The sequence below is a fragment of the Barbus barbus genome (assembly GCF_936440315.1).
Source record: "Barbus barbus genome assembly, chromosome: 6".
Taxonomy (NCBI): domain Eukaryota; kingdom Metazoa; phylum Chordata; class Actinopteri; order Cypriniformes; family Cyprinidae; genus Barbus; species Barbus barbus.
Window position 1 is genome coordinate 25,540,131 of NC_136734.1, and position 22,624 is coordinate 25,562,754.

The following is a 22,624-nucleotide window of genomic DNA, read 5'->3' on the forward strand; positions in this document are numbered from 1 at the left end:
ACAATTGATTTAAGCATTGATAATAATAATAATAATAATATATGCCTCTTGAGCACCAAATCAGCATATTGGTATGATTTCTGAAGGATCATGTGACTCTAAAGACTGATATAAGAAAATCCATATAATTCCTAAAATGTTCAAATCCTAATTCAAATCTTAATGACCCCAAACTTTTGAATGGTAGTGTGCATAAATAAAAAAGTCACGCATTTGCTGTAATTGCAATGCTCTCTTTGAGGCTGGAAGTATCAATTTGATAAATTTTCTGTCCATATTTTTTTTTTTTCAAAAGCCAGAGCCAGAACCAGAAGCAGAACCCAAGAAAAAGTGGCCAACCGTGGATGCATCTTATTATGGAGGAAGAGGAGCTGGAGGAATCAAACGCATGGAGGTGAACATCGAGACATTACAATTTAATGATGCTTATAATGATTTGCAGCCCCCTGATGACAGGAAAGGTTTAGATGTCATCACAGCTGTCTTTGAGCATTTAGCAGTTGTCCACCACCTCCACTCTCTCTCAGGTCCTGATGACCTGCCTGACATTATTAATGCTTTGTATGATTATTAATCACGTATTGCTACATCAACATGTTTCTTTTTCTGACAGTTTTTATAATTCTAGGACTAACATAAAATTGTATTTTATACAACAGTTTTGAACGGTTAATGAGCTGTGCAGAGTTCAAGTGGGGGTGTGTAATTTTGCCTGGAGGCTGGAGCAAGTATGTTTTTGGAAAGTTGGACTATCCTGGTTTTCTTTGGCTTCCCCTCACCAGTGACAGTGGAGTGAGAGTTTAGCAGAAAATGGAAAATCTGGAGTGGACATGGAGTGGGGTGCTTTGATTGGGGTCACATGTAGGGATACACAATATATTATTGGTTATCGGTTGACATTAGAGTTTATATATATATAGCTCTTGTGATATTGCTTTATTAACATAATTCTAGGTTCTATTGTTCATTTGATAAAGTCATTGGAATCATTTGGTATGGTAGTTCTATTTGTGTTGCTTTAGATGACATGCAAATCTTAGTATACTTAGCTGCTAAGGGTCAGAGATTCATGATCATTTTGGTCCAGACCTAAATAATCAGGTGGAGGATTAATGAAGTGAGCTTGGAAAAGAAAACATATTGTTCTCTTTTGATCTACACAAGAACGCTTGCTCTTCTTGCCCATCTAAAAGCCTTTGTGTTTGTGATGTCAAGCTCAACACAACTCAAAGTTTCTTATAGAAATTCCCTTAAATGTAGCACAGCCCCTGTCTGATGGCTTTGACGTGACAGGGCCCTGCCAGTTCAGCTTCCATGATGTCCCGCTGTCTTAAGTCATGTTGACGCTGAAGGATTGAGAACTGCTGTGACGAGATGAATTCATCTTGCTGTCTTCCATTCTGTCATTCGACTTTGTTCAGATGAAATGTGCTACTTAGCACTGTATCCATCTCAAAGCTTGTTTTAAAAGGGATATTTGTTACACACTCAGCCATCCCTCCTTCAAGCTCCCAAGTAAAGGAGACATCACTACGGTTCCTTCTGAAATCTTGGGAAAACAATTCCAGTAACTTTTCCCATGAGTGTGTAAAGCTCAGGGCTTACCGGAGCACAACTTTGTTTAATGTTTCGAAAGCTTTCATTCATCCAGACAACCTATCTCCATTTCTAAAGTCGTCTCAGTACCTGGGGAGGAGGTTTACCTAAGATCAACCTGCCTACTTAACACATCCTGACATGTAAAGAGGGAAACATGGGATGCAAAGAATGTTTTATTAATTGAGATTTGTTGCAGATTGGGACGTCCTGGGATGCTGTAGAAAAGCTGTATTTTTATAAAATATAATATAATATAAAAAAAATTGTAGGTCCGTTGGGGAGAGAAAGGGTCCACAGAGGAGGGTGCGCGGCTCGAGAAGGCCAAGAATGCAGTGGTGTCAATAGAAGAGGAGACAGAGGAACCCATGATCAAAAAGCCACCCGCACCTCCACCCACATACCATCGATCTGAATCCAAGTGGTATACTCCAATCAGGGTGAGTCACTTCCTGTTGCTGTTTAGGCCATCACCATCTCTCCTTTGCTTCCCTTTCCAAATTTTGAGTTGTAGTCCACCAGAAAATGGCACTTTATTATGTTTGATGCCTTTGCTTGAGATTAGAGGAAAGGAAATCAAGCTGAGGCCACATCCTGATATTTTTGCTTCTTCATAGGGGCGACTTGAGGCACTGTGGGCTCTTCTGCGGCGACAATATGACCGAGTTTCACTCATGCGCCCAACTACCGCTGATAAGGTAAGCCGCAGATGGTTTAATGCAGATTGCAAATGTGATTCATCACGCTTACATACTATACCAAACTAGAGCATTCCATTGCTGTAAATGAAGCATAATGGTTTATCAGTGTGTCTTGTAACAGTTCAGGGGCGTGTGTGTTGCAGTGAATATGTGTGCGAGTTTCACAAACCTTAGCTGCAAAGACTCGCAACAGGATGTGACTGTCATGAGCTCGTATTGCAGAGACTTCCTCTTTTGTAATGCACTAATATGTGTGTACAAATAAGTCCTATGAATGTGCAAAAACAACATTTAAGGGCCTTACATTTAGCAACAGAATGTGCCGCTTGATTTTTATCGTTGTACAGATTACACTACCATTGAAATGTTTGGGGTCTGTAAGATTTTTTTCTAATACTCATCAAAACTACATTTATTTCATAAAGCAAACAGTAAAATATTATAAAATATTCTTACAATAAAACGATTTTTTGTTTTTTGTTTTAATACTTTCTAAAACTAAAGCTGTTAATATTACTAATATTAAAAAGGGTTGTGCTTAATGTTTTTGTATTTTTTTTCAGTATTATTAGATGAATATAAAGTTCAAAAGAACAGCATTAATTTGAAATAGAAATCTTACGCAGCATTATAAATTTTTTAACTGTCACTGTTGATCACTTTAATGCATCTTTGCTGAATAAAAACATTAAATAACCCTAAAATTTTGACCAGCAGTGTATATTAAATATGAAGTGAACTTGAGACAAATGGATCATCCTCTTGTGTGACAAAAGTAAACAAGCTTGAAATAAACAAGTCATGCTGATGACGTGCACACTGCAATTTAACATTTTTTCCCCTAAAGTAGGGCACAGTTTGAAGCATTTGTTTGGGTTTGTTTCATCTTGAAGAAGCCCTCACCACATTTGCGGCGCTAGTGCTCCCATTAGCTAAAATATCCCAGTCACGCTTGAGCCACTTGTTCTGCTTTACTTTCTTCAAACGAACTGTTAAAACCTTTGTAACTCTCAATACATGTGAGAGGAGGGTCTAGAGCCTCCAAGCGGGACCCTGGCACACTTCAGTCAGACCACAGCTCGATCGTGCAGACTTTCAAGCCCTTGATCAAGTGCACTGGGTGCAGGCATGAGCTATCAAAGCCCGAGGAGTCCCTCGCCAGAGCCAAGGTGGGCCTCGTACGCTCGGCTAGAGAGAGAGGGGGGCTTTGATGCCCGACAGGAACCCTCCGGGGTCATGAATTTTTCAGCGCTGGATCCGTGGGGTTACGAGGACTCGTACAGGTGTAAGGAAGCAGGTTTTTGCAGACATCTGTTCAGCTCGGAGACCCCTCCCTCCACTCCGCCCACAGACAGACTGCTGGATTGTCAGCAGATGTAGTTTTTTCAAGACAGCCTGAACACTTTCTGCTCTCCCATTTACCGCCTGAGGGGCTCCAACACCAAAGGTAGAGCGGAGGGTGGACACAGCTGCACTGCCGAACTTGCCTGGGGCACAAATAAAGAGATCTAATGTGGTTTGACTGTGTTGTTAGGGAGACTGGGGAGCCAGAGAGGCACTTCAGAGCCAGCTTAGCGCTGCAACATCTGCCGTCAAGTTTCCGGAAAGAGCGGCGGGGGACAGCAGGTAGAGAAGGTGGCAGCGCGTCAAGGGCTGGCCTATTACTGGCGGGGGCTCTTTTGAACGCATGCCCGCCCGCCTCAGTGTTTCTCTCGCTCCCGCCTCTAACTAACCATCTCGGCAGGGCTTGGTATTGTTTTACAAAGCAGCAGTCTGCAAAACACACTAATAAGCACCTTTATAAATGATACATTAACATACATTAACCCCAGAGAGACATCACACAAAGGCAAACTCGAGACGGGACCCACAGAACAGGCTTTTGTTTCTCCTGCTGCTGTGGGTCTTAAAGATATAGATTTCTGTCATCTTTTATTCTATCATTCAAACGTTTGGGGTTGGTCAAATTTTTGAAAAGTTTTTTTAAAGCAGTCGCTTATGTCACTAAGTCTGCATGTATTTAACCAAAAATACAGTAATATTGTGAAAAATTATTACAATTTAAAATAGCTGTCTATTTGAATATATTTTAGAATCCTGTAACGGCAAAACTGAATTTTCTTAGTGTCATATGAACCTTCAGATCGTTTAGCATTTATTTTTGAAATCTTTTGTATAATTAGAAATGCCGCTTTTGATCAATTTAATGCATCCTTGCTGAGTGAAAGTATAAAATAAAAAAAATCTTATTGACCCCAAACTTTTGAATAGTAGTGTATATTAAATAGGTAAATATGTAGTAAAGTGTAGTCAAGTGAATCATCCTTGACTATGAATTTAGGAGTTTTTTTTTACCCAAAGCACAATTTAAAGCATTTCTTTGTATTAAAAATAATTTTCTCATGTTGTTCCAAACCTGTACGACATGCTTATTTTGAAAAAAATGTCTCCATACAATGAAAGTGGGATTGGGACTTTCATTATATGGACAAAAACAGTTAAAATATCACCTGTTGTGTTTCACAAATGAAAGAAAGTCATACAGGTTTGGAATGGCATGAGGATAAGTAAACGATGACAAAGTCTGTTTCCTCATTGGAGACTTCTGGGGGTGGTATGGATTAATGATTTTAACTGATTATAGATAGTGTGGTTTTACAATATTCATTTTCAAGATGTCGTTCAGCAGGATATTTCTTATTTCTTTTTTTTCTTTTTTTTGAGGAAATCAATCCTCATTTTCTCTCTGGTTTCAACTCCCACACTTACTTACTCAGGCTGAGTCCATACTGTCAGAGGTTTTGAAGCCAAGGAAGGCTCAATATGTAATACAAGCTTGGTGCAAATGCAATATTTGCAGATTTAGCCGTATAATGTCAGTTTAGCATAGCCTCTGCATACATTAAACCCTATTAAAATCCCTCTCTGTATAACACATACCTTATTAGCCCATGCCGACTGCTTGCCTCCTTAGGGCAGTGCTGTAATGAGGTGGAGTGTATTTTTAAATGGTGTAAATTCCGACCTCAGACAAAGAAAACATGTCAGCTCGCAGTCCTGAGGCCTAGCACTCGTGGCGGAACTCGCCCCGGCAAAAATAAATAAATAAATAACTATAAATGTACTGTTGCGGCCCAGTGTGACAGCATCTTAATTTAACAGTCATCGGTCACATAAACAGAGCGGTGGGAGCATTTTAATTAAGAGACTGTGAGCGGGCGGCACGGCGGGCCCAGCTCTTGAAGAATGCCATTAGAGGAGGCAGAAGAGAGGGAGGCAACGCTGGCATGGAGAAATAGCAACGGGGTAGAGGACGAAGGAGAGAGTGAGAACGAGGGAGAGAGCGAGGGAAAGATTAAGGCTGTAGGCTGGCGGGCCGGGTCCCTCAGGTCGGAGGCACACATGGCCAGGCTTAGCCACAATAGTGTTTAAGAGCCCAGTCTCATGACTGGATTAGGGCACGGAGCGGCAGACCGCGAACTGTTTGTGTTTTACCCCGGGAGCCAAGAGAGCGAACGGTGTCCTAATGAACTAGCAAGGCCAGTATGAAGTGGGTCTGGCTGCTGTAGTGAGGGACAACTGCCTAATGAGCAGAACTGAGCTTCACTGAACAGATCAGCAATACAACAACCGTCAGAAATGTGGTTGGCTTGGCACTAGGTAGAAGCAGCATCATTTAGACATGCACTATCTGCGTTGCATTTCAAGCTCCTGTGTGTGATTTTTTTTTTTTTTTGTGCAATGTTAAAATACTTTTTCCTATTCCAGGGACATGACAGATTTTCCTAAAATGTGTAAATACTGTAACATCACTGCAAAAAATAATTTTGTTAATAGACAGTTTTTTTGTATTTTTTGATGCAAAATATCTAATTATTCTTCAGATAAGAATTTTTTTTAAGCAAATCAAATACAATCGAATAAAACTCTGATAATAATATCTGATATTTAGACTTGTTTTCAGACAGTATATCTCAAATGAAGTTTATATTTATTGCCTAAATTTCAAAGTATAGTTTTCTTGTTTTAAGTATAAACCTACCTATATTTAGTGAAGAAAGCGAGAAGAAAAAAAATCAATTAACATATAATAATCATTTAAAAAGTGTCTTGTTTAAGGGATGTTTATCTATTTTTATTGGAAAACAAGATTAAAATACTGTGGACTGATTTTTATTTATTTATTTTCAGCAATTGAGTTGATTTTTATTGTTATTTGTTTATTTTTGCAGTGATGTGAGTTTGGGGCAAGACAACCTGATTTAACAGTCATTAATTCTGTAGTTCCATTTACTGATTCTGTGTGCAGAAATTAAACACTTCAGTTTTAAGGCAAAAAAAAATTCTTGGTTACATTTAAATGCAAAATATTTCACCCAAAAATTATTTTGTGATGTATTCCATTGATATGCCGATTTTGTATAATCAATATGCTGATTAAACAAGAGCACAAATTGTGGACTCGCATCTCAAGAAGAATGACAGGAGATAAGAATGCCTAATAGTATTTAATGATTTAATCTCTCTCTGATTGTGTAATCATAGGATGCTATGTGACAAATACAGCGCAAATACAGATTTGCCTCTAGGAAAAAAAACAAAAAACACTTTCTATTCTGTGAACAAATACAAGCAAGCGTTGGTCTCCGTGTACAAATAAAACCTGGCAAATGTTATTAAGTTGAAACATACTCTAGATCAGAGGGCACAAGATTTCTAATTAATGGGGTAATTGGAATTAAATCAGAGCGTCACAAATAATAAAGCAGAGGAAAGCACTTGTTTATGGAAGCAGAGAGCTGACCGAAACATTAACATATTTATAGAAGTATGAGTCTTTTACCTTCTGCTGTAAATCGTCACATCTTCATAATTTTCTTTGAGCAGCTGAGTTTTGTAGCCATTATGGCACCATTGTGTTTGTTATGACAATCGGTGTGCATCCTTTAAACATGCTTGTGTCTTTTTTCTGGTCCTCATTAGTGCTATCAGCAGACTGCCCTGTTACCCTTAACAAGCATTAAGTAGAAAGCTGACAGTTCAGTTAAAGCGCACCGGCCCCAGAGGAGAAATGACAGCATTAACAATGACTGGCTTGCCGATTCCATGACATGGCCCCTTGCTCTTTGAACCAGGTCTCTCTCCGTCTTTTTTTGGGGGGGGGGGGGGATATGTGAAATTCAGAAAGTAGGGCAGATGTCCGTGTGGCTGGTTGTAAATTCGACAATGTCTGCCGTGTTAATCTATGAGCCTCCTCAAACAGCCAGACCTCCTGGTAACAGGATTAGGTTGGGGACCCCAGTGAGCTGGTTTGGAGGGTGGCACTGGGAACTAGAAATTGGGGAGTGGGGGGGTGCCAAAGCGGATGACAGAGCTCTTGGGTTGGAGTAGTGTACACATTAGATGGGTTTGGAGAGGAACTAACCTGTCCACAAATGTAGATAGATAGCGTTTTTTTTATTTGATGGGACTTTATCCATTGTCTCCAGTACATTAAGCACTATTAAATTACTATTAGTGTTGTCGTATAATCCTCAGCAGTGGAAATAAATTTCAATTTACTTTACAAAACAAAGTTTTTGTTTATGGAAAAAAAAACATATTTTTGGATTATTTATATATACACTCTAAAAAATGCTGGATTAAATACAACCCAGCACTGCGCAAAATACGGACGAACCCAGCGATTGGGTTGCTGCCTTGAAGATTGGGTTAAACATTTAACCCAACTATTGGTTGAAAACAACCCAGCATGTTTTCTGTCCAATATTTACCCAGCACTGGGTTTTATTTAACCCAGCATTTTTTTAAAGAGTGTGTATATATATATACACACACACACACGCACACACACACACACACACACACACACACACATACAGTATATAGATAGTTTTTTGTGATATAAATATAGAACATTGTTTAAATTGGGGGAAAACAAACATTTAAATCATGTTATGTGATTCTTACAATTTCTCTCTATGCTTTCAATTCCTTTTATAAGCTCTCAGCAAGGCTTTATTTGACTTAAAACTTTCTTTCTGGATTGAAGCCTTGATCCAAGTATAACAAAATGCAATCTATTAACAATCATATTTTTTCCTTCCTCTTTGTTTGCCTTGTAATTTTTTTTTCCATATTGAGGTCAAGTGGTTTAGCCTACAGAGGTTTTTATCTTAGTGATGAATTTGACAGAGGCATGTGCTCAGAAATCCTTTTTCTCCTGTATCGGAGCAAATTCTACTGATTAGCTGGGTGGGCTGGTACCTGCCCCCTTTAGCAGACTGTTTAACACGGGCGCAAGCTTCTGTGTACTTCCCCTTAACCCTCTGACTCAATCCGAGTTGATGTCCTGCCGCGTTGTGTGTGTGTGTGTGTGTGTGTGTGTGTGTGCGTGCATGTGTGTGTGTGCTCATGTGCATTCTCTTTCCCTTGGCCAGACTGGCTACAAATGTGCTCGCGTCAACGTGCGGGCCATTTCTTCATCGTCTATTAAAATCAAAGCCCCGTTGCAATGAGAGCTGGAATCTTGGCTTTAATTAAGCAGCATTACTGTTAGTGTCAGACATTCCCTGGGCTGCTTTGTCGCATTGATTTTTCTCCTTGTATGTGACAGACCTATGGAAATCATACAGGGAATCGGTAATGTATTGTAATTTACTCCTTCCCTCGTCTGATCAATTTGAATATTTAAAATGATGAATACAGTGCACGACTGTTTAAAAGGCAATTTGCGTAGATTTGTTTTAGAGGTTTGTTTTTAAGATATTTAAATATGTAGATTTGCAACAATGGTCATATTAAAATAGAGTAAAAAAAGAAGAATTGAGAATTTACATTTAATACATTTTTATAATTCAATAAATCTAGTAATTAAAATGAAAGGGAGACACTTGTAAAATAATTCAATTTAAATGAAATTAATACATTTCATTAAAGAAATAAAATATAGAAATTTGAATTTAATTTAAGATATTAAATGAAAATAAATCTTTTGATTCTTGAAGGTATAGCAATAGTAGTAATCCTGATTTTTGCGCCATTTAGAAAAGTAATCTGAAAGGGAGAAGCTACTATAGCTTATAATACACAATGGATCTTTTTCAGTTTGTAGCTGTTCTCTGAATGCCATGCACAGGATTTCAGCAGCTTGATTATGCTAATTAGTTTTAATATGCAAATTTGGGAGGCCTCTTTATTTTTAACCGATGGCCCAAGCAATATTAAATGCAGTTCTAATCTTTATTAGACACTAATTAATTGTGCTCATAAAATGCATGACTTTAACAGCGTTAAATAGCAGGACTTGATTTTTGTCACTACTGAAACGGCAAAAGTGTTTGGAGAGAGACTGTAAAAATGCACCCTAGGATCTCCCTCTAGATCTTGTATCACATCATATTATAGATAAGACTCGTGCTCCCACCATTTGGGCAGAAAGTCACTTTCTTACAGGTCTGATGCAATGCAGCATGTAATTTTGAGCAGATGTAGTTTTTAAGATGGCAAGTTTGGCATCCCTGTATCACTTTGTGTTTGGAGTGTCTTTAACATTTCATCACTAGAGCCTGAATTGGCCATAAATAAATTACAACTTGTGGTTCATAATTGATTGGAAGAAAGGACACAGATGTGACAATTATCGTGCAGCTGTTGAAAAAATTGGTTTATTCATTTATGTATTTGTTCCATCCTGTCAGTCAAACATTCTCTCCGAGGAGGAAAGCTAGTGCCCTCAAAAAACTAAATCAAAAAGTCCTGCTTCTGTTCCCTAATGTCACTTCAAAACTTCTGCTCAGCAACCTCATGCTTTATCAAAATGAAAGAGATGTGAATCACAATCCATATGACATTCATCATCATAATAGATCATCATAACATTTTATAATCTAACATAGGAAGTTTAATGATGATGTCAACCTTAATGAGTTATAGGTCACTCTGTCCCATACATCATATCATATATCAAATCAAGTAGAAACAAAGGACTCTGGGTTTGTCATCAGCAGAGAGATTTCGACATAAAGAGATCAGATCTGTGGGAAATGGCATTGTTTACTTTCCTTTGTTTTGATCACAATCATCTGGATATGTATCTGTGGGTCTCAAAACAAATGCATTTAAGTAGGTCTGAATCCCGATTTTTGTGTGCACAGATGCAGAACTGCTCTTGTGGTCTTAATAGTTTTAACCCATCAGATGGCCCAAACCCTTGGCAGCCGCATACATTTCCTACACCAAGAAGTTTCGAGTTTTACCCATCCGTTCTGTCTATCTGTCCAACAGTAGATCTCAGTACACTGCTCACTTTATTTCCATGCATTTTGCATGCATTTTATCTGATTGCATTTCAAAATATATAAAAGAATCTGAACAAGGTAGCAATTCACCAGCCGTCTTTTTATTATTTACTTTTTTGTAGAGACTGTAGTACTAATTAAGACTTAAACTGTGGTCACCAGGATAGTGATGGAAGATCTAATGAAAGGCAAGGACTCAGGAGGGACTCTGTGTGTGTGTTTGACCTCTACTGGTTGTCTTGATTAGAAGCAGAAGGTCTTGCTTGTTTCTGGTTTTGGGCCCAGTGGAATCATGGGGTACAATTTGTTTGGTATCATGGATGTGTTCACTTCAGCCTGCATGTGAGTAATAACTTCATCACATCATACTGACACTTAGGGCATTTAAGGACTCTTTTAAAAAAAATTAAAGATTGAGGGAATTTCCCATGCTTGTTAATACATTGTGTAACACTCCTGACTCATATACGGGAAATCTGACTTTTTTTTTTCTATTGTATCAGGTTTCATCATAGTGTCTGTTGTTAAACTTTTTTTTTTGCAATGGACATAAAGCAGTGACCCAAGACAGAACCAAAATGGTTTAATTTACAAAAGTAAACAAAAATGTCCTTAAAATCAAGCATTTGCATTTCATGTAATCTGTGCTTGTTGGGATCTGTTGAGTTTGCTTGGAAACACAGGCTTTGACATCAACAACAAAACAAAACATAGAGGCTGTTTTCTTCTCCCTGATAAGCCTTTTTTTATGTTCTGACATTGCACAGTGATATGGTTATGATTATGTGTATTTCATTATTTGCATTTAGCCTTGTTTGTCCCTGCTATCTACAGTGTGACCTATTTTTGAGTCACGACACACCAGTTGAGAAACACTGCATTATAGAACCTGAAAATTGAAACAAATGGGAATTCCAGAATTGTGGATTTTCCTGACAAAATGGTTTGAAACTCTCTTACAAATTGTGCAAAAAATATGCTACGTTCTAGATAGTTCTTTCTAAAATGTTTGAATTTACAGTGTTAACTTCAAATTTAAAGAAAATAGGGAAGAGCTGAAGCATTAACAGTTTTTTGTCTCTGTATGTGGGATGTTGCATTCTCATTTTGGTTAGTTTAACATTGTTGTGTCTTCATAGGTCTTTTTATGTGAACTTTGCTATCAGGTACATATGCACAGACTCATGACTTTTCATAAGCAAGGCCATCGGGTATGGGTTGATATGATCCACTGTAACATAAGGAAATGGAAAGTTCTGCTCTTTGTAAATGGTTGCATATATTAGCACTAATTCTGTCTCTGTCATCCGAGGCTTGGCTCGGGGGCACTGATTCTCCAGAATCGGAACATATGCAAATAAATCATATTTATGGATATTTTTCTCACTGTAGTTAGTTGACATTGATTTTTTTTGGAACGTTGACATCCTGTGTGGTAGTCAGATTATATGCTTTATCTAAAAAGCATTTTGCTTAATTTTTTTTTTTTTTATTAATTATTATGCACACAGCTTTTATGACCTGATTTACAGTAGTAATTAATTTTTTCAACACAGGACATTATATTATATTATATTATAATATTATGTTATATTTAAGTGGTGCTAAATGCACTGAAATAGCACTGCATTGTATTTGTCATAGCCATAAGTCATATTAAGCATAATCTATATCAATTAGGCTTATTATAGTTTGTGCCTTATTTATAAAAACTCAGCTCTATTTGCTTGAGGCAATTAACATTTCACTATTACTGACTGCAGAAAGTAGGTGGTAAAAAAGAAAATGAGATGCTTTTGTACAATTTCTAGAGATCATGATTTCAGTGATTTATCAAAGGATCAAATGACAGAAATGAGCATTATAACCAGACTTATTTCCATGCGATGAAGTCAAGCTCCTTAACCTAGCGCTGTGCAAATAGCTTTTTTTGAGTGTATTTGCACCGCTTTCTGATTTGCATAATTCACTGAAACAGCCACAAAGACAGCGTGTGCAAATGAACACTGTTATCATTCTTAGTGAATTCCCTTCTTTGTTTTATTTCACTTACATTTGGGAGGTTTTCAATGAAATCTCAAGCCAGTTTGTTCTGCTACTTGTGCTCTGGAATGTGGAATGACTTATTCCAGGTTGATTTGTCTTAACAACAAAAATGAATTAATTACATGTATTTTTATTTATTTATTTATTTGTCTTTGTTTACCTGCAAGGAAATTAAAATACAATTTTGTTCTTAATTTTTTTTCCTCTGAGGAAACAGAAAGTTAACAAGTGTTTGGGTAGCAAAATTAAAGAGGCTGTGTTCATTAGACAGGGTACAACATAGCTACTACCAGGGCTGGGCTAACTGTTCTAGAGGCACCCTGACGGTGGCCGGTTAGCGTGGTGGCAGCGGTGTGGGTCAGCCCACCTGGGAGGGAGACAGCTGTCTCGTCGCTATCCAGCGCATGTCAGGCCTAATGACTCGCAGCTGACACCTTAACCCAGCCGCACTGCAAAGTAGCGCATTAGAATAATTACTCCCTGTCATCCTCCATTTAATAGCCAGGCCCACCCCCCTCCAAATATACCCACTCTCATCCACAGGGCCTGTCCTCTGCTAACACACATTCACGGCTTCGAACGCTGTTATTGGTTGGACCATCAAAGCTAAGAGCGCACTCGCTCACCCCACCCCCTTGTCATTTGCTCTTAGCCGATTCAATAGTATTTGCAAACCTCATTTAAAGAGAATGACTGGGAAACAGGCAGTCGCCACTGCACAAGACAGTGTTTGGTTATAGTGGAAGAAAACATGCTCTCGCACACAGATAGAGACGTGCAGTCACAATACCATCCAGCCTGAGCAGGCAGCTCATTATCATGACATCTGCATAGCTGAAAACGGACCCTCCTTCTCCTGATACAGTGAGGACAGAGCCGTTCTCTCAGTGCATTAGCTCACTTGTTAAGATTTGATAAGATGTTATGATTTGTTATGATGCCTGATCCATTTTGCTCTATTGACAACAATCTTGCAGTTGTTTATGAAATGATATACTGTTGTATATTGGTTTAAGCAGATAATGTCTAAATTTTATCTCAATCTTCACCGAAAGTGGATTTACACTACCTTTCAAAAGTATGGGGTTGGTATGATTTTTTTTTTTTTAAATGTTTCTAAATTAAGTCTCTTATGTTCACCAAGGCTGCATTTATTTGATCAAAAATGCTTTGAAATTGTTACAGTTTTTCTATTTTAATAGATTTTAAAATGTAATTTATTCTTGTGATGGCAAAGATGAATTTTCAGAAGTCATTACTCCAGTCTTGAGTGTCACATGATCCTTCTGAAATCATCCTAATATGCTGATTTAGTGAACAAGAGACATTATTATCAAACGGCTGCTTAATATATTTGTGGAAACATGATACTTTTTTGTATTCTTCGATTAATTGAAAGTTCAAGAGAGTATTTATTTGAAGCAGAAATCTTTTGTAACATTATAAATGTCTTTACTGTTTTTAATCAATTTAATGTGGTGAAGGAATGATCAAATGTGACAAAATATGTAATAATCAAACAATACATAGCTTTCTGCGGGAGTTTTAGAATTTTTTTTTTTTTTTCTCTCCTTGGGCTGTTATTTCTTGGGTCAGCGAGTGTAATCAGAGATCTTGCAATCGTTGTTTTCTTGCCAGTTTAGTTCAGGTACATATTTTGAAAAGATATGTTTAGTTAGCAATAAACTGTAGTGAAATGAAAGAATCTGTTAATCTGTTCATGCAATAGAAATGCAGCTGTGAGTTAATGGTAGTTGATGAGTAGATGAACAAAAGGTCTGCAGAGAAGTAGATGTGTAAGGTGTGACATGGCGACTGGTGTCTGCTCTCCATGGGAGGTTGCAGCAGACGCTAGAGGAAAGGTCACGGGTTGACTCGTATGGAACAATGGTGATCAAGAGACTCTGACCGACTCAATGGAATTATTTCTAGGTATTTGTAGTGATTATTGGCTTGAAGCATTGTTACACCTGTATGCAGTTGTCTTGTCTTTGAATAAGTGTTTGCACCGTGGAATCTTGAAAATGCTGTTAATATTTTCGGTGTGTATATCTGAAGAATGGTGTTCTATTAAAGTACTAGTTTTATGCTTTAATGTGTGTGTGTGTGTGTGTGTGTGTGCGTGTTCTCCTCCTGACCAGTCTGTTGTCTGACCAACTCAGGTCACATTAACCCAGTTCTCACAGTTGTGGTCTAGGAAAAGAAAAAAAAACACGCACACACACAGCTCTCCTTAGTAATGTAGTGTGGCCTGAAGCTGCTTCATGCTGTTAGATTTCCACTGTTGCTGTGCAATGATCAAGTTATTTACTGCTTACATTACCATGCGGCTTGATAAGCATATTTTCCCCAGTAGACATAACAAGATGGTTTATCACCAGGGTTACTACTGAATATAGCAGGGTGTGCAGCCAGTGCGTATTTACACTTCTGTGCTTTATAGCACCACATAAATAAACCTTTTCTCTACTGTAATTTAAAGCTGAATTTTTTGCATTAAATAATGAGGGGAACTTGCTCGTAAAGGCATCATGAGGTCATAAATCAAAATAAAAGAGAATATGTGCAGACTCAACTGTTTGGAAACTTTTTTGAGTAAATGATTAAGTATATACCAACATCCTTTTTATTTAAAAAAAGGATGTTGGTATTTTAAACATTTTTAAAAAAGGATGTTGGTATATACTTAATCATTTACTCAAAAAAGTATATACCAACATCCTTTTTTAAATATGGAAATTTTAGTTTAATTTCATATTTTAACACCCTGGATGCAGAAATTCCCTGAAGATTATATAAATTGAATTTGACGCACTTGTTGTTTTAATAATTCACTTGTATAATATTTAAAGATGTGATTATTAATGTATAACTAGTTCTTGGTCTTTTTAATCATTTGCAAGAGTTATACAAAAATAAAATGAGCTATAACCAATTGTCACAGTCCATGACACCTTGAGTAGTATTTTAAATAGCTGTATACTTTCCTTTACATTGCAGTTTCTCTAACAGGTTACCTATTGACCTCTTTGTGGGCTGGGTGCCAGAAGCGATTCCACACACATTAGCCTCATCACTAGTTTTAATGCACGCCACCCCATGGGACGGTAGGCGCCCTGGCACGTGTGTGTAGTTGAATCCAAATGGCAGGATTCTCACACGGACGCATCGCTGCTCCATCCTGACAGCTCCCTCCAATTACCTCCACTCCTGTCGCATGCCTCCCATCTCTTTCTGGCCCAGATCGCATGTGACCCCGCCTGCCGCCACGCTGGTGGAAGCGAAAGGGGAGACAGAAGAGTCCGAGGGGAAAGGGAGCCTCACACAAACATACACTCAGATTCTTTTTCTGCCTTTTGCGCATTCCTCTTCTCAGCAGCTTCTCTTTAGAGATTTTGGTAGGACTGTTAGTCCATTACAATAATTAATTGTATATATTTTTTTTAAGTTAATGCATTAACACATTAAGTAAATTTCACAATTTTTTTTTTTTTTTTTTTATTGAACTAAAGATATTAAATATGTTTATAAGGAAATACATTTTATTATTGTTACATTCGTATTTGCCAAATTTGATAACATTACTGTCTGATTGTGCTTTCTAAAGACTGAATTCAGCAGTAGTTTTGGTAGTTTTACGATAAAGACAAAAAGTGCTCTACATATAAAATATGTATGTACTGTATGTATATCTTAGAAATGCTGCAAACTTCAAAATATTATTTTATTTTGGAAATATATATAAAGCCTGATATATTTTAATATATTTTTTTATTTGTAAATAGGGGCTGTTTCTAAGAGAGGGTTTGTGGTTAACAAAATGCAATAATTATAGTGTCAGATTGAATATTTGCATTAACAGATTTACAAAAATGAATAACATTAAGCATATTTAATCGCAAGTGTTGACATGCTGATTTTGACAGCCCTAGTTTTTAGATTGTAGTTAGTGTGTTTTCTCTTGGACTGTGAGTCTGTGTGCAAGCTTATGGTTTTTGTGCAGCTGAATGTTTATCGTGTCTAGGGGCCTGACTGCAGGCCAGTTGAAGCTGCAGAGACAGGCCAGAAATGAAAAAGTACAGATGAGCCCAACAGCTTTGTTTGGATGCTCATTTGCAGTGTCGTGAGATTTCTCTGAGGAGGGAAATAGTCACATACGAGCAGAGGAATGAGGAAGTGGAGTTTTCTGTGGCTTGAGGGGTTTTGGTAATTAAACACAGGAACTACAAACACGTTACGGCACTCATAATTTGCACCTTTCTTTTATGTAAAATATAGTTACAACATATTTGTATGCTTTGCTGCGTACACTTAAAACACGAAAACTATTAGAGGAAAAACAGCTTTCACAGAGAGGAAAGCTGTTGCAGTATGCATCTTTATTCCAGTAGCTGTACTATTATTGAGAAAAAAAAACATGAATGGGCTCTTTACATTAAATAAACAATATCATATTTAGCAGACTTTTCAGTGGCATTTGTTTAAGTCGGCAGCTCGTGAAAATTATTATGACCAGTGTATCAACCACTAAAATGAGCATCATTTTAAGCACGGAGCATGAAACATTTATTGATTTACAACATTCACAAACAACAGTCCCTGCTCTTCAGATGGCAAGCTGGAGCGGATACCTGCTGTCTCAAGTTTTGCTACACTGGAACATGTTTTTAACTAAGAACAATCTCCTCCCATCTGATCCGCTGGCATCTGGCCAAACAGATTTCTTCCCCCTTATGATTATTTTATCACTTTAAATTCTTTATGATGAAATGCTGCAGTGGTAACCTTGCTAAAGCTGAGCAGGGCCTGGCTTTCACTGCTGCTATTTGGAATAGCTCTCCTCGGTGGCTCGTTCCTGCTCCCTCTGTTGGATTCTGCTTGTCCATTAGTGCCATCTGTGCCCGCCTGTGCCGTCTGTGAGCGCCTTCGCTCCGCCAAAATGACTGGCATTTTCTCTCAAACAACCAGGGGATGGTGCCCAGAGCTGTTAGCTGGCAATGAGGTGCACTTTTTCTGACAAACCCGGGGAAAGAAAGACAGGATGGGGAGCAGAAAACATCTGTACATGTAGTACAGCTTTGCTTAAGCTACGTTCACAGGAAAATACTGGTGACCATGCTGCTAAGCTGAGCTTTGTAAACTTGATCTCTTCCAACACATTGGTTCCCCAAAGCAAGTCATCTCCAGATATCAGATGATCAGCAACCTTTGCAATAAGTCACCTTTGCTTCCGAATTGACTCCGGATTCAGGTTTGGGAATCAAGAGCTGGTTAGTAAAACATAAACATTTGAAAAATAGTTTTGTAGTAATAGAAATGATACTTAAAAAGGAACCATTCAAATATGTAAAACATGATTGTTCTATATAGTTTTTTGAAAATTAAACCTCTGTCATCTTTTGCTTACCCTAATGTTCTTTCACAAACTTCTTTCAAAATATCTTTTTTTCTTCCACAGAAGAGAAAAAAATCATGCAGGTTTTAATTGAAATATGGAAATGATGACAGTATTTAATGAGCAATAATCATTACGTGAAATCTGAATCATTAAATTTGCTTGTATTGTACTGTATCTTAATTTTGATAAGATATTACTGTGAATATTTAGATTCTATGTACATGAGAGTTAAAGAGATTGTTGTCATAATTTGCTCACCCTCATGTCATTCCAAACCTGTATGATTAGAATATATTGATTTATATTGTAGAGCGAGAGAGAGGAAAAAAACACTGATTTCTGAATAACACTGATTGAAAACACACATTCCTCAAAATACCTTCTTTTGTGAATGACATAAGGCATGAAGTTCATGAATTTCATTTGTTTTAGGTGAAATACCCATATTAAAAAGTGATAGTCAAGGCACAAGTCCTTACTTATTTTTACACTGCTGACGTATTGTGGTCTATTGGTCACCTCATTAGGTCCACAAAGCTAGCAACAAAACTTCATTTATAAGGCTTATTGTAATTCTGAATACATGAATTATAGGTTAATTTACAAGGATTTGTATGGGTTGATAGGTTAATTTATAGGTTTAATTGTGAATAGATCAGCTATTATAAATATAATTTACACTATTTGAAAACCACTGTTCTAGCCTTTCTGTATTATTAGTATTATGATGATTTTTATATATCATTTTTGCAAGCATTTTATTTTCTTTCATTATGTGAGTGGCAGCAAAGGCAATTAACTACTAACATTCGTCTGTTTAATAAATGTTATTGCATAGAACTAATCTGCTCTGTAAGTAGATCTACATAACTAGATTTAGTCACGTGTTTTATATATATACTGAATTAACTAGATCTGAGGCAGATATAAGCAAGTAGAGGTTAATGGTTTGCAGAGTCTGTTTTTGTTTACTATCAACTTTGCCTCTAATGTTATGCTCAAATTTGAGCCAGTAATGACCAATTTGTAAACATCATGACACCCAATGCCAGTGTTGGATTTTTTACTGGTGTCTCAAGATTAAAAACCATCATTCTCCTGTCTCGTGGGTCAATCCGGTAGTCATCAGCTCTTGATTGCTGATCATATGCCACTTTATTTACCCAGAAGACTTGATTTGAGCCAGCAGGACTTGCTGTAAATATTGTATCAGCAGGAGGGGGTATTTTATACCCTTGTAATTTACTGAAGACATTGTCCTCCAGAAGACATTGTGGCTCATTGTGACTGTGGACTTAAATTACAGGGATCACCACCACGCTGTCAGCTCTCACTTTCAAAGCAAACTGCAGGTAGAGCATTATTAGGTCCTCCAGAGCCATGTGAGACTCATGCTGACATGCTTTTTTCAAGATTTAATGCTTGTCAGAGGATCCGTTTTGATTCATCCATGACAGCTACAGTTTCTCAACTGTAAAATCGAGAGCATCTTCACTGTTTCTGGTGGCTTAAACTGTCCTTTTCTTGAGGCTTTAATGTATTCACTGTTCCAGTGCCTATATCACTTTTTAATGACTGGAAAATTTATCCAAGTTGTCAGCAGGCGTTAGATTTTAGGCTCTCTTGGCTTGGTTCTGAATCTCCACCAGACCAGATGGCGGTGCTATGTGGGCCGTATGTGGACCATGGGTGTGGAGATAGAGGGGGCCAGCTCTAGAGTGCAGGATTGCTCACATTCTGGCATTTTCCCTGGGCCTGTTTGCAGCTGCACTTCCTGTTCCATTTTGATCTTCTAAAATGTTCAATATGTGGAAAGGGTTTTGGAGGCAGACCTTTTTCTTTGTAATGTCACACTAGTTTTTATAAATAAATAAGAAAGGTTTCAGTGAAAGAAAAAGGCTTTCATATACAGTATATTGCATTTTAAACATATATTTTGCACATTTGCAAATAATGCATGCACTTATAATGTATACATCAATTGTTAAAAGTCCAAAATTTATTAATTAAAAGTACAACATTTACACACACACACACATTACCAGTCAAATTCCATAATAAATGTTTTTAATATTTCTTAGAGGTCTCTTATGCTCACAAAGGCTGCATTTATTTGATCAAAATATATTATAGTAAAACAGTAATATTGTAAAATAGTCTTATGCTGTTTTTATATATTTTAAAATGTAATCAATTCCTGTGATGGAAAAGCTGAATTTTCACTAGTCATTACTTCAGTCTTCAGTGTCACATGTTCCTCATTCCTCAATCATTCTAATATTCTGATTTGCTGGTCAAGAAACATTTCTGTTAAAAAAAAAGAAAACAGTTGTGCTTCTTAATATTTTTGTGGAAATGGTGTTAATTTTTTTCAGGATTCTTTTATGAATAGAAAGTTCAAAAGAACAGCATTCATTTGAAATATAAATATTTTTTTAACATTATAAATGTTTTTAGTGTCAATTTTGATCACTTTAATGCATCCTAGGCCAATAAAAGTATTAATTTCTTTAAAAAAAAATCGTACAGACCGTACTGTCTTTTTAACAATAGCAATACCAATTTTTTTATATGTTTATGCATTATAATACTGTACTTTTTAAGGAAATCAGCTTAATGGACAAATAATGTAAAGACCATATACCGGTAATACTGTACATACTGTTATACTTCTTTTGGGGGGAATAAAATGCTCCTCATTGCATGGGATGAAATGGGCCTGAGAAGGACATGGGATACTTTCCAAGTTCCACCTTTCTCAATTCCTGGATCTCACTCCTTTAAAGAACAGAAAGTGCAAGACGACTCCTCTGGGAGTTCTAGGGTTGGGGGAATCAAGCTGTTCCAGAGAGTGGCTAGCAGAAGATGAGATGCAAAAACACATGCAGACTCCTCCTTTGGACAGGTGCCCAAGCACACAGCTAATCAGAGCAGCAGACATCTTTCTGTGAAGTCTGGTGGCCGTCAGAGTGGTGTGGCTCGGCGAGCGCTCCAAAGAGCAGAGATGGAGGGGTAATGATGGCCCCCCAACAGGCTGTCTCTGTTTGAATGATCTGTATAGGTGTAGCATATGTGTGGGGTCACAGAGGTGAAGCTCTTGACGAACTGAGCCTTGAGTGATCTCTTAAAGATGGCATGAAACCATGAGAAATCTCTGATCAGGCCAATCAAGTCTCTTTCCAGTTTTTAATAAACGCTCTGTGGTGTAATTATTCCTGCTTTTATGTATTCAGCAACTTTTAACTGATGTCGTTTGATGTTTCTGCCTTCATGGCATCATAATTGAACTGTTATTTGTACTGCATATTGACCAATTTAGTGCAAAGAATTCTCATTTTATAAACAAGAACCAAAATTCACAGTGATTTATAAGAAATATAAAAAAAAAAAAATTACAATCTAAAAGAATTCGGACACAAAGGAAATGTAACTTTTCAAATCCATCTCCTCTTGACAACTGAATTTTGCAAGTCTCAAGTGAGAAGAACAAGTAAAAATGTCTCTTCAGCATACTCTCTCTACTTTTACCCACAACACCCTATCCAATGTCATCACCTTGACATCTAGCCCATGGTCCTTCTATTCTTGTGGCACAGGTGGGCTCTGTCTGTCTCAGTGTGACATTGCGTAGATACAGTACTTGTCCAATGCCAAGTACTCTTGCCCGGGAGCGATAGAGTTAAAATGGGTCTGACCGTGCGTTTGGGTATGACCGTATTGCTCTGTAGTCTGCACCTGGTCGACTCTTACAGCAGAGCCTCGCGCAGCCTTTGTAGCGAAGGAGGACAGCTTTTCAGAGTTCCTGCTTCAAAGCCTGCAAAATCCAGTAAACTTAGCCACACAATCGACGGTGGCCAAAACAGCATCTGATGTGCCTTATTTGTTGACGGAGTGAGATCTATCGCAGAGGGTGCGCCTCGCTTGGCTTACAATGCAGAGACAACGTAAAGCCCCGTATTCATGGATAGTCTATGAAGACGCTGGGATTCTTCCAATATCTAATGCCAATTGTGACTTGAAACTAGGGCAGGCGACTGTGATGTTAGTTTTTCATTATTGGTTGTTACACACTAGTTATCAGGCATACATTTTGGGAAAAATATATTAGCTCTCAATGTTAAAAATGCTTGGGTTCAGTAGAACATTTATAAATCCTGCACATAATTGCATGTGTGTGCGCGTGTGCATGTGCGTGCGTGTGCATGTGAGAGTGTGTATGGTGGTTATAAGCTAGGCGAGAGCTCCCTCTTGGTGCCAGTGTACCCAGTTTCTCCAGCTGATGAGACACACACTATAGAGCAATGAGGGATACATTGACACTCTGTTTTGTACTCTCTGTTTTTCACTCTTTTTTTAGGATTATTTAAAAATTATTTTCAACATAAATACTCAAAATATTACATATACATACAATTAAATTGTATTATTATTGTGTTTTTAAATTTTAAAAGCAAATTAAATATTTGTGGACAAGTGACGTGAGGGATATTTTGACAAAAAGCCATGATGATTGATGTCTGTGCATAAAAAATATAGGTAATAAAAAAATCTGAAATATTGTAATTTTATATATATATATATAT

At 37.5% G+C, this 22,624-nt stretch overlaps 1 protein-coding gene across 1 annotated transcript in view; it reads left to right on the top strand.

Annotated features, from left to right (window-relative positions):
• The window catches only part of LOC306871714 (anthrax toxin receptor 2-like), a 41,947-nt gene that overhangs the window by 16,781 nt on the left and 2,542 nt on the right, over positions 1-22,624 (top strand). The window contains exons 14-16 of the mRNA XM_079419825.1: positions 296-394; positions 1,869-2,036; positions 2,214-2,294. Of these exons, the coding sequence (XP_079275951.1) occupies positions 296-394; positions 1,869-2,036; positions 2,214-2,294 (348 nt within the window). The remainder of the gene's footprint in view (positions 1-295; positions 395-1,868; positions 2,037-2,213; positions 2,295-22,624) is intronic.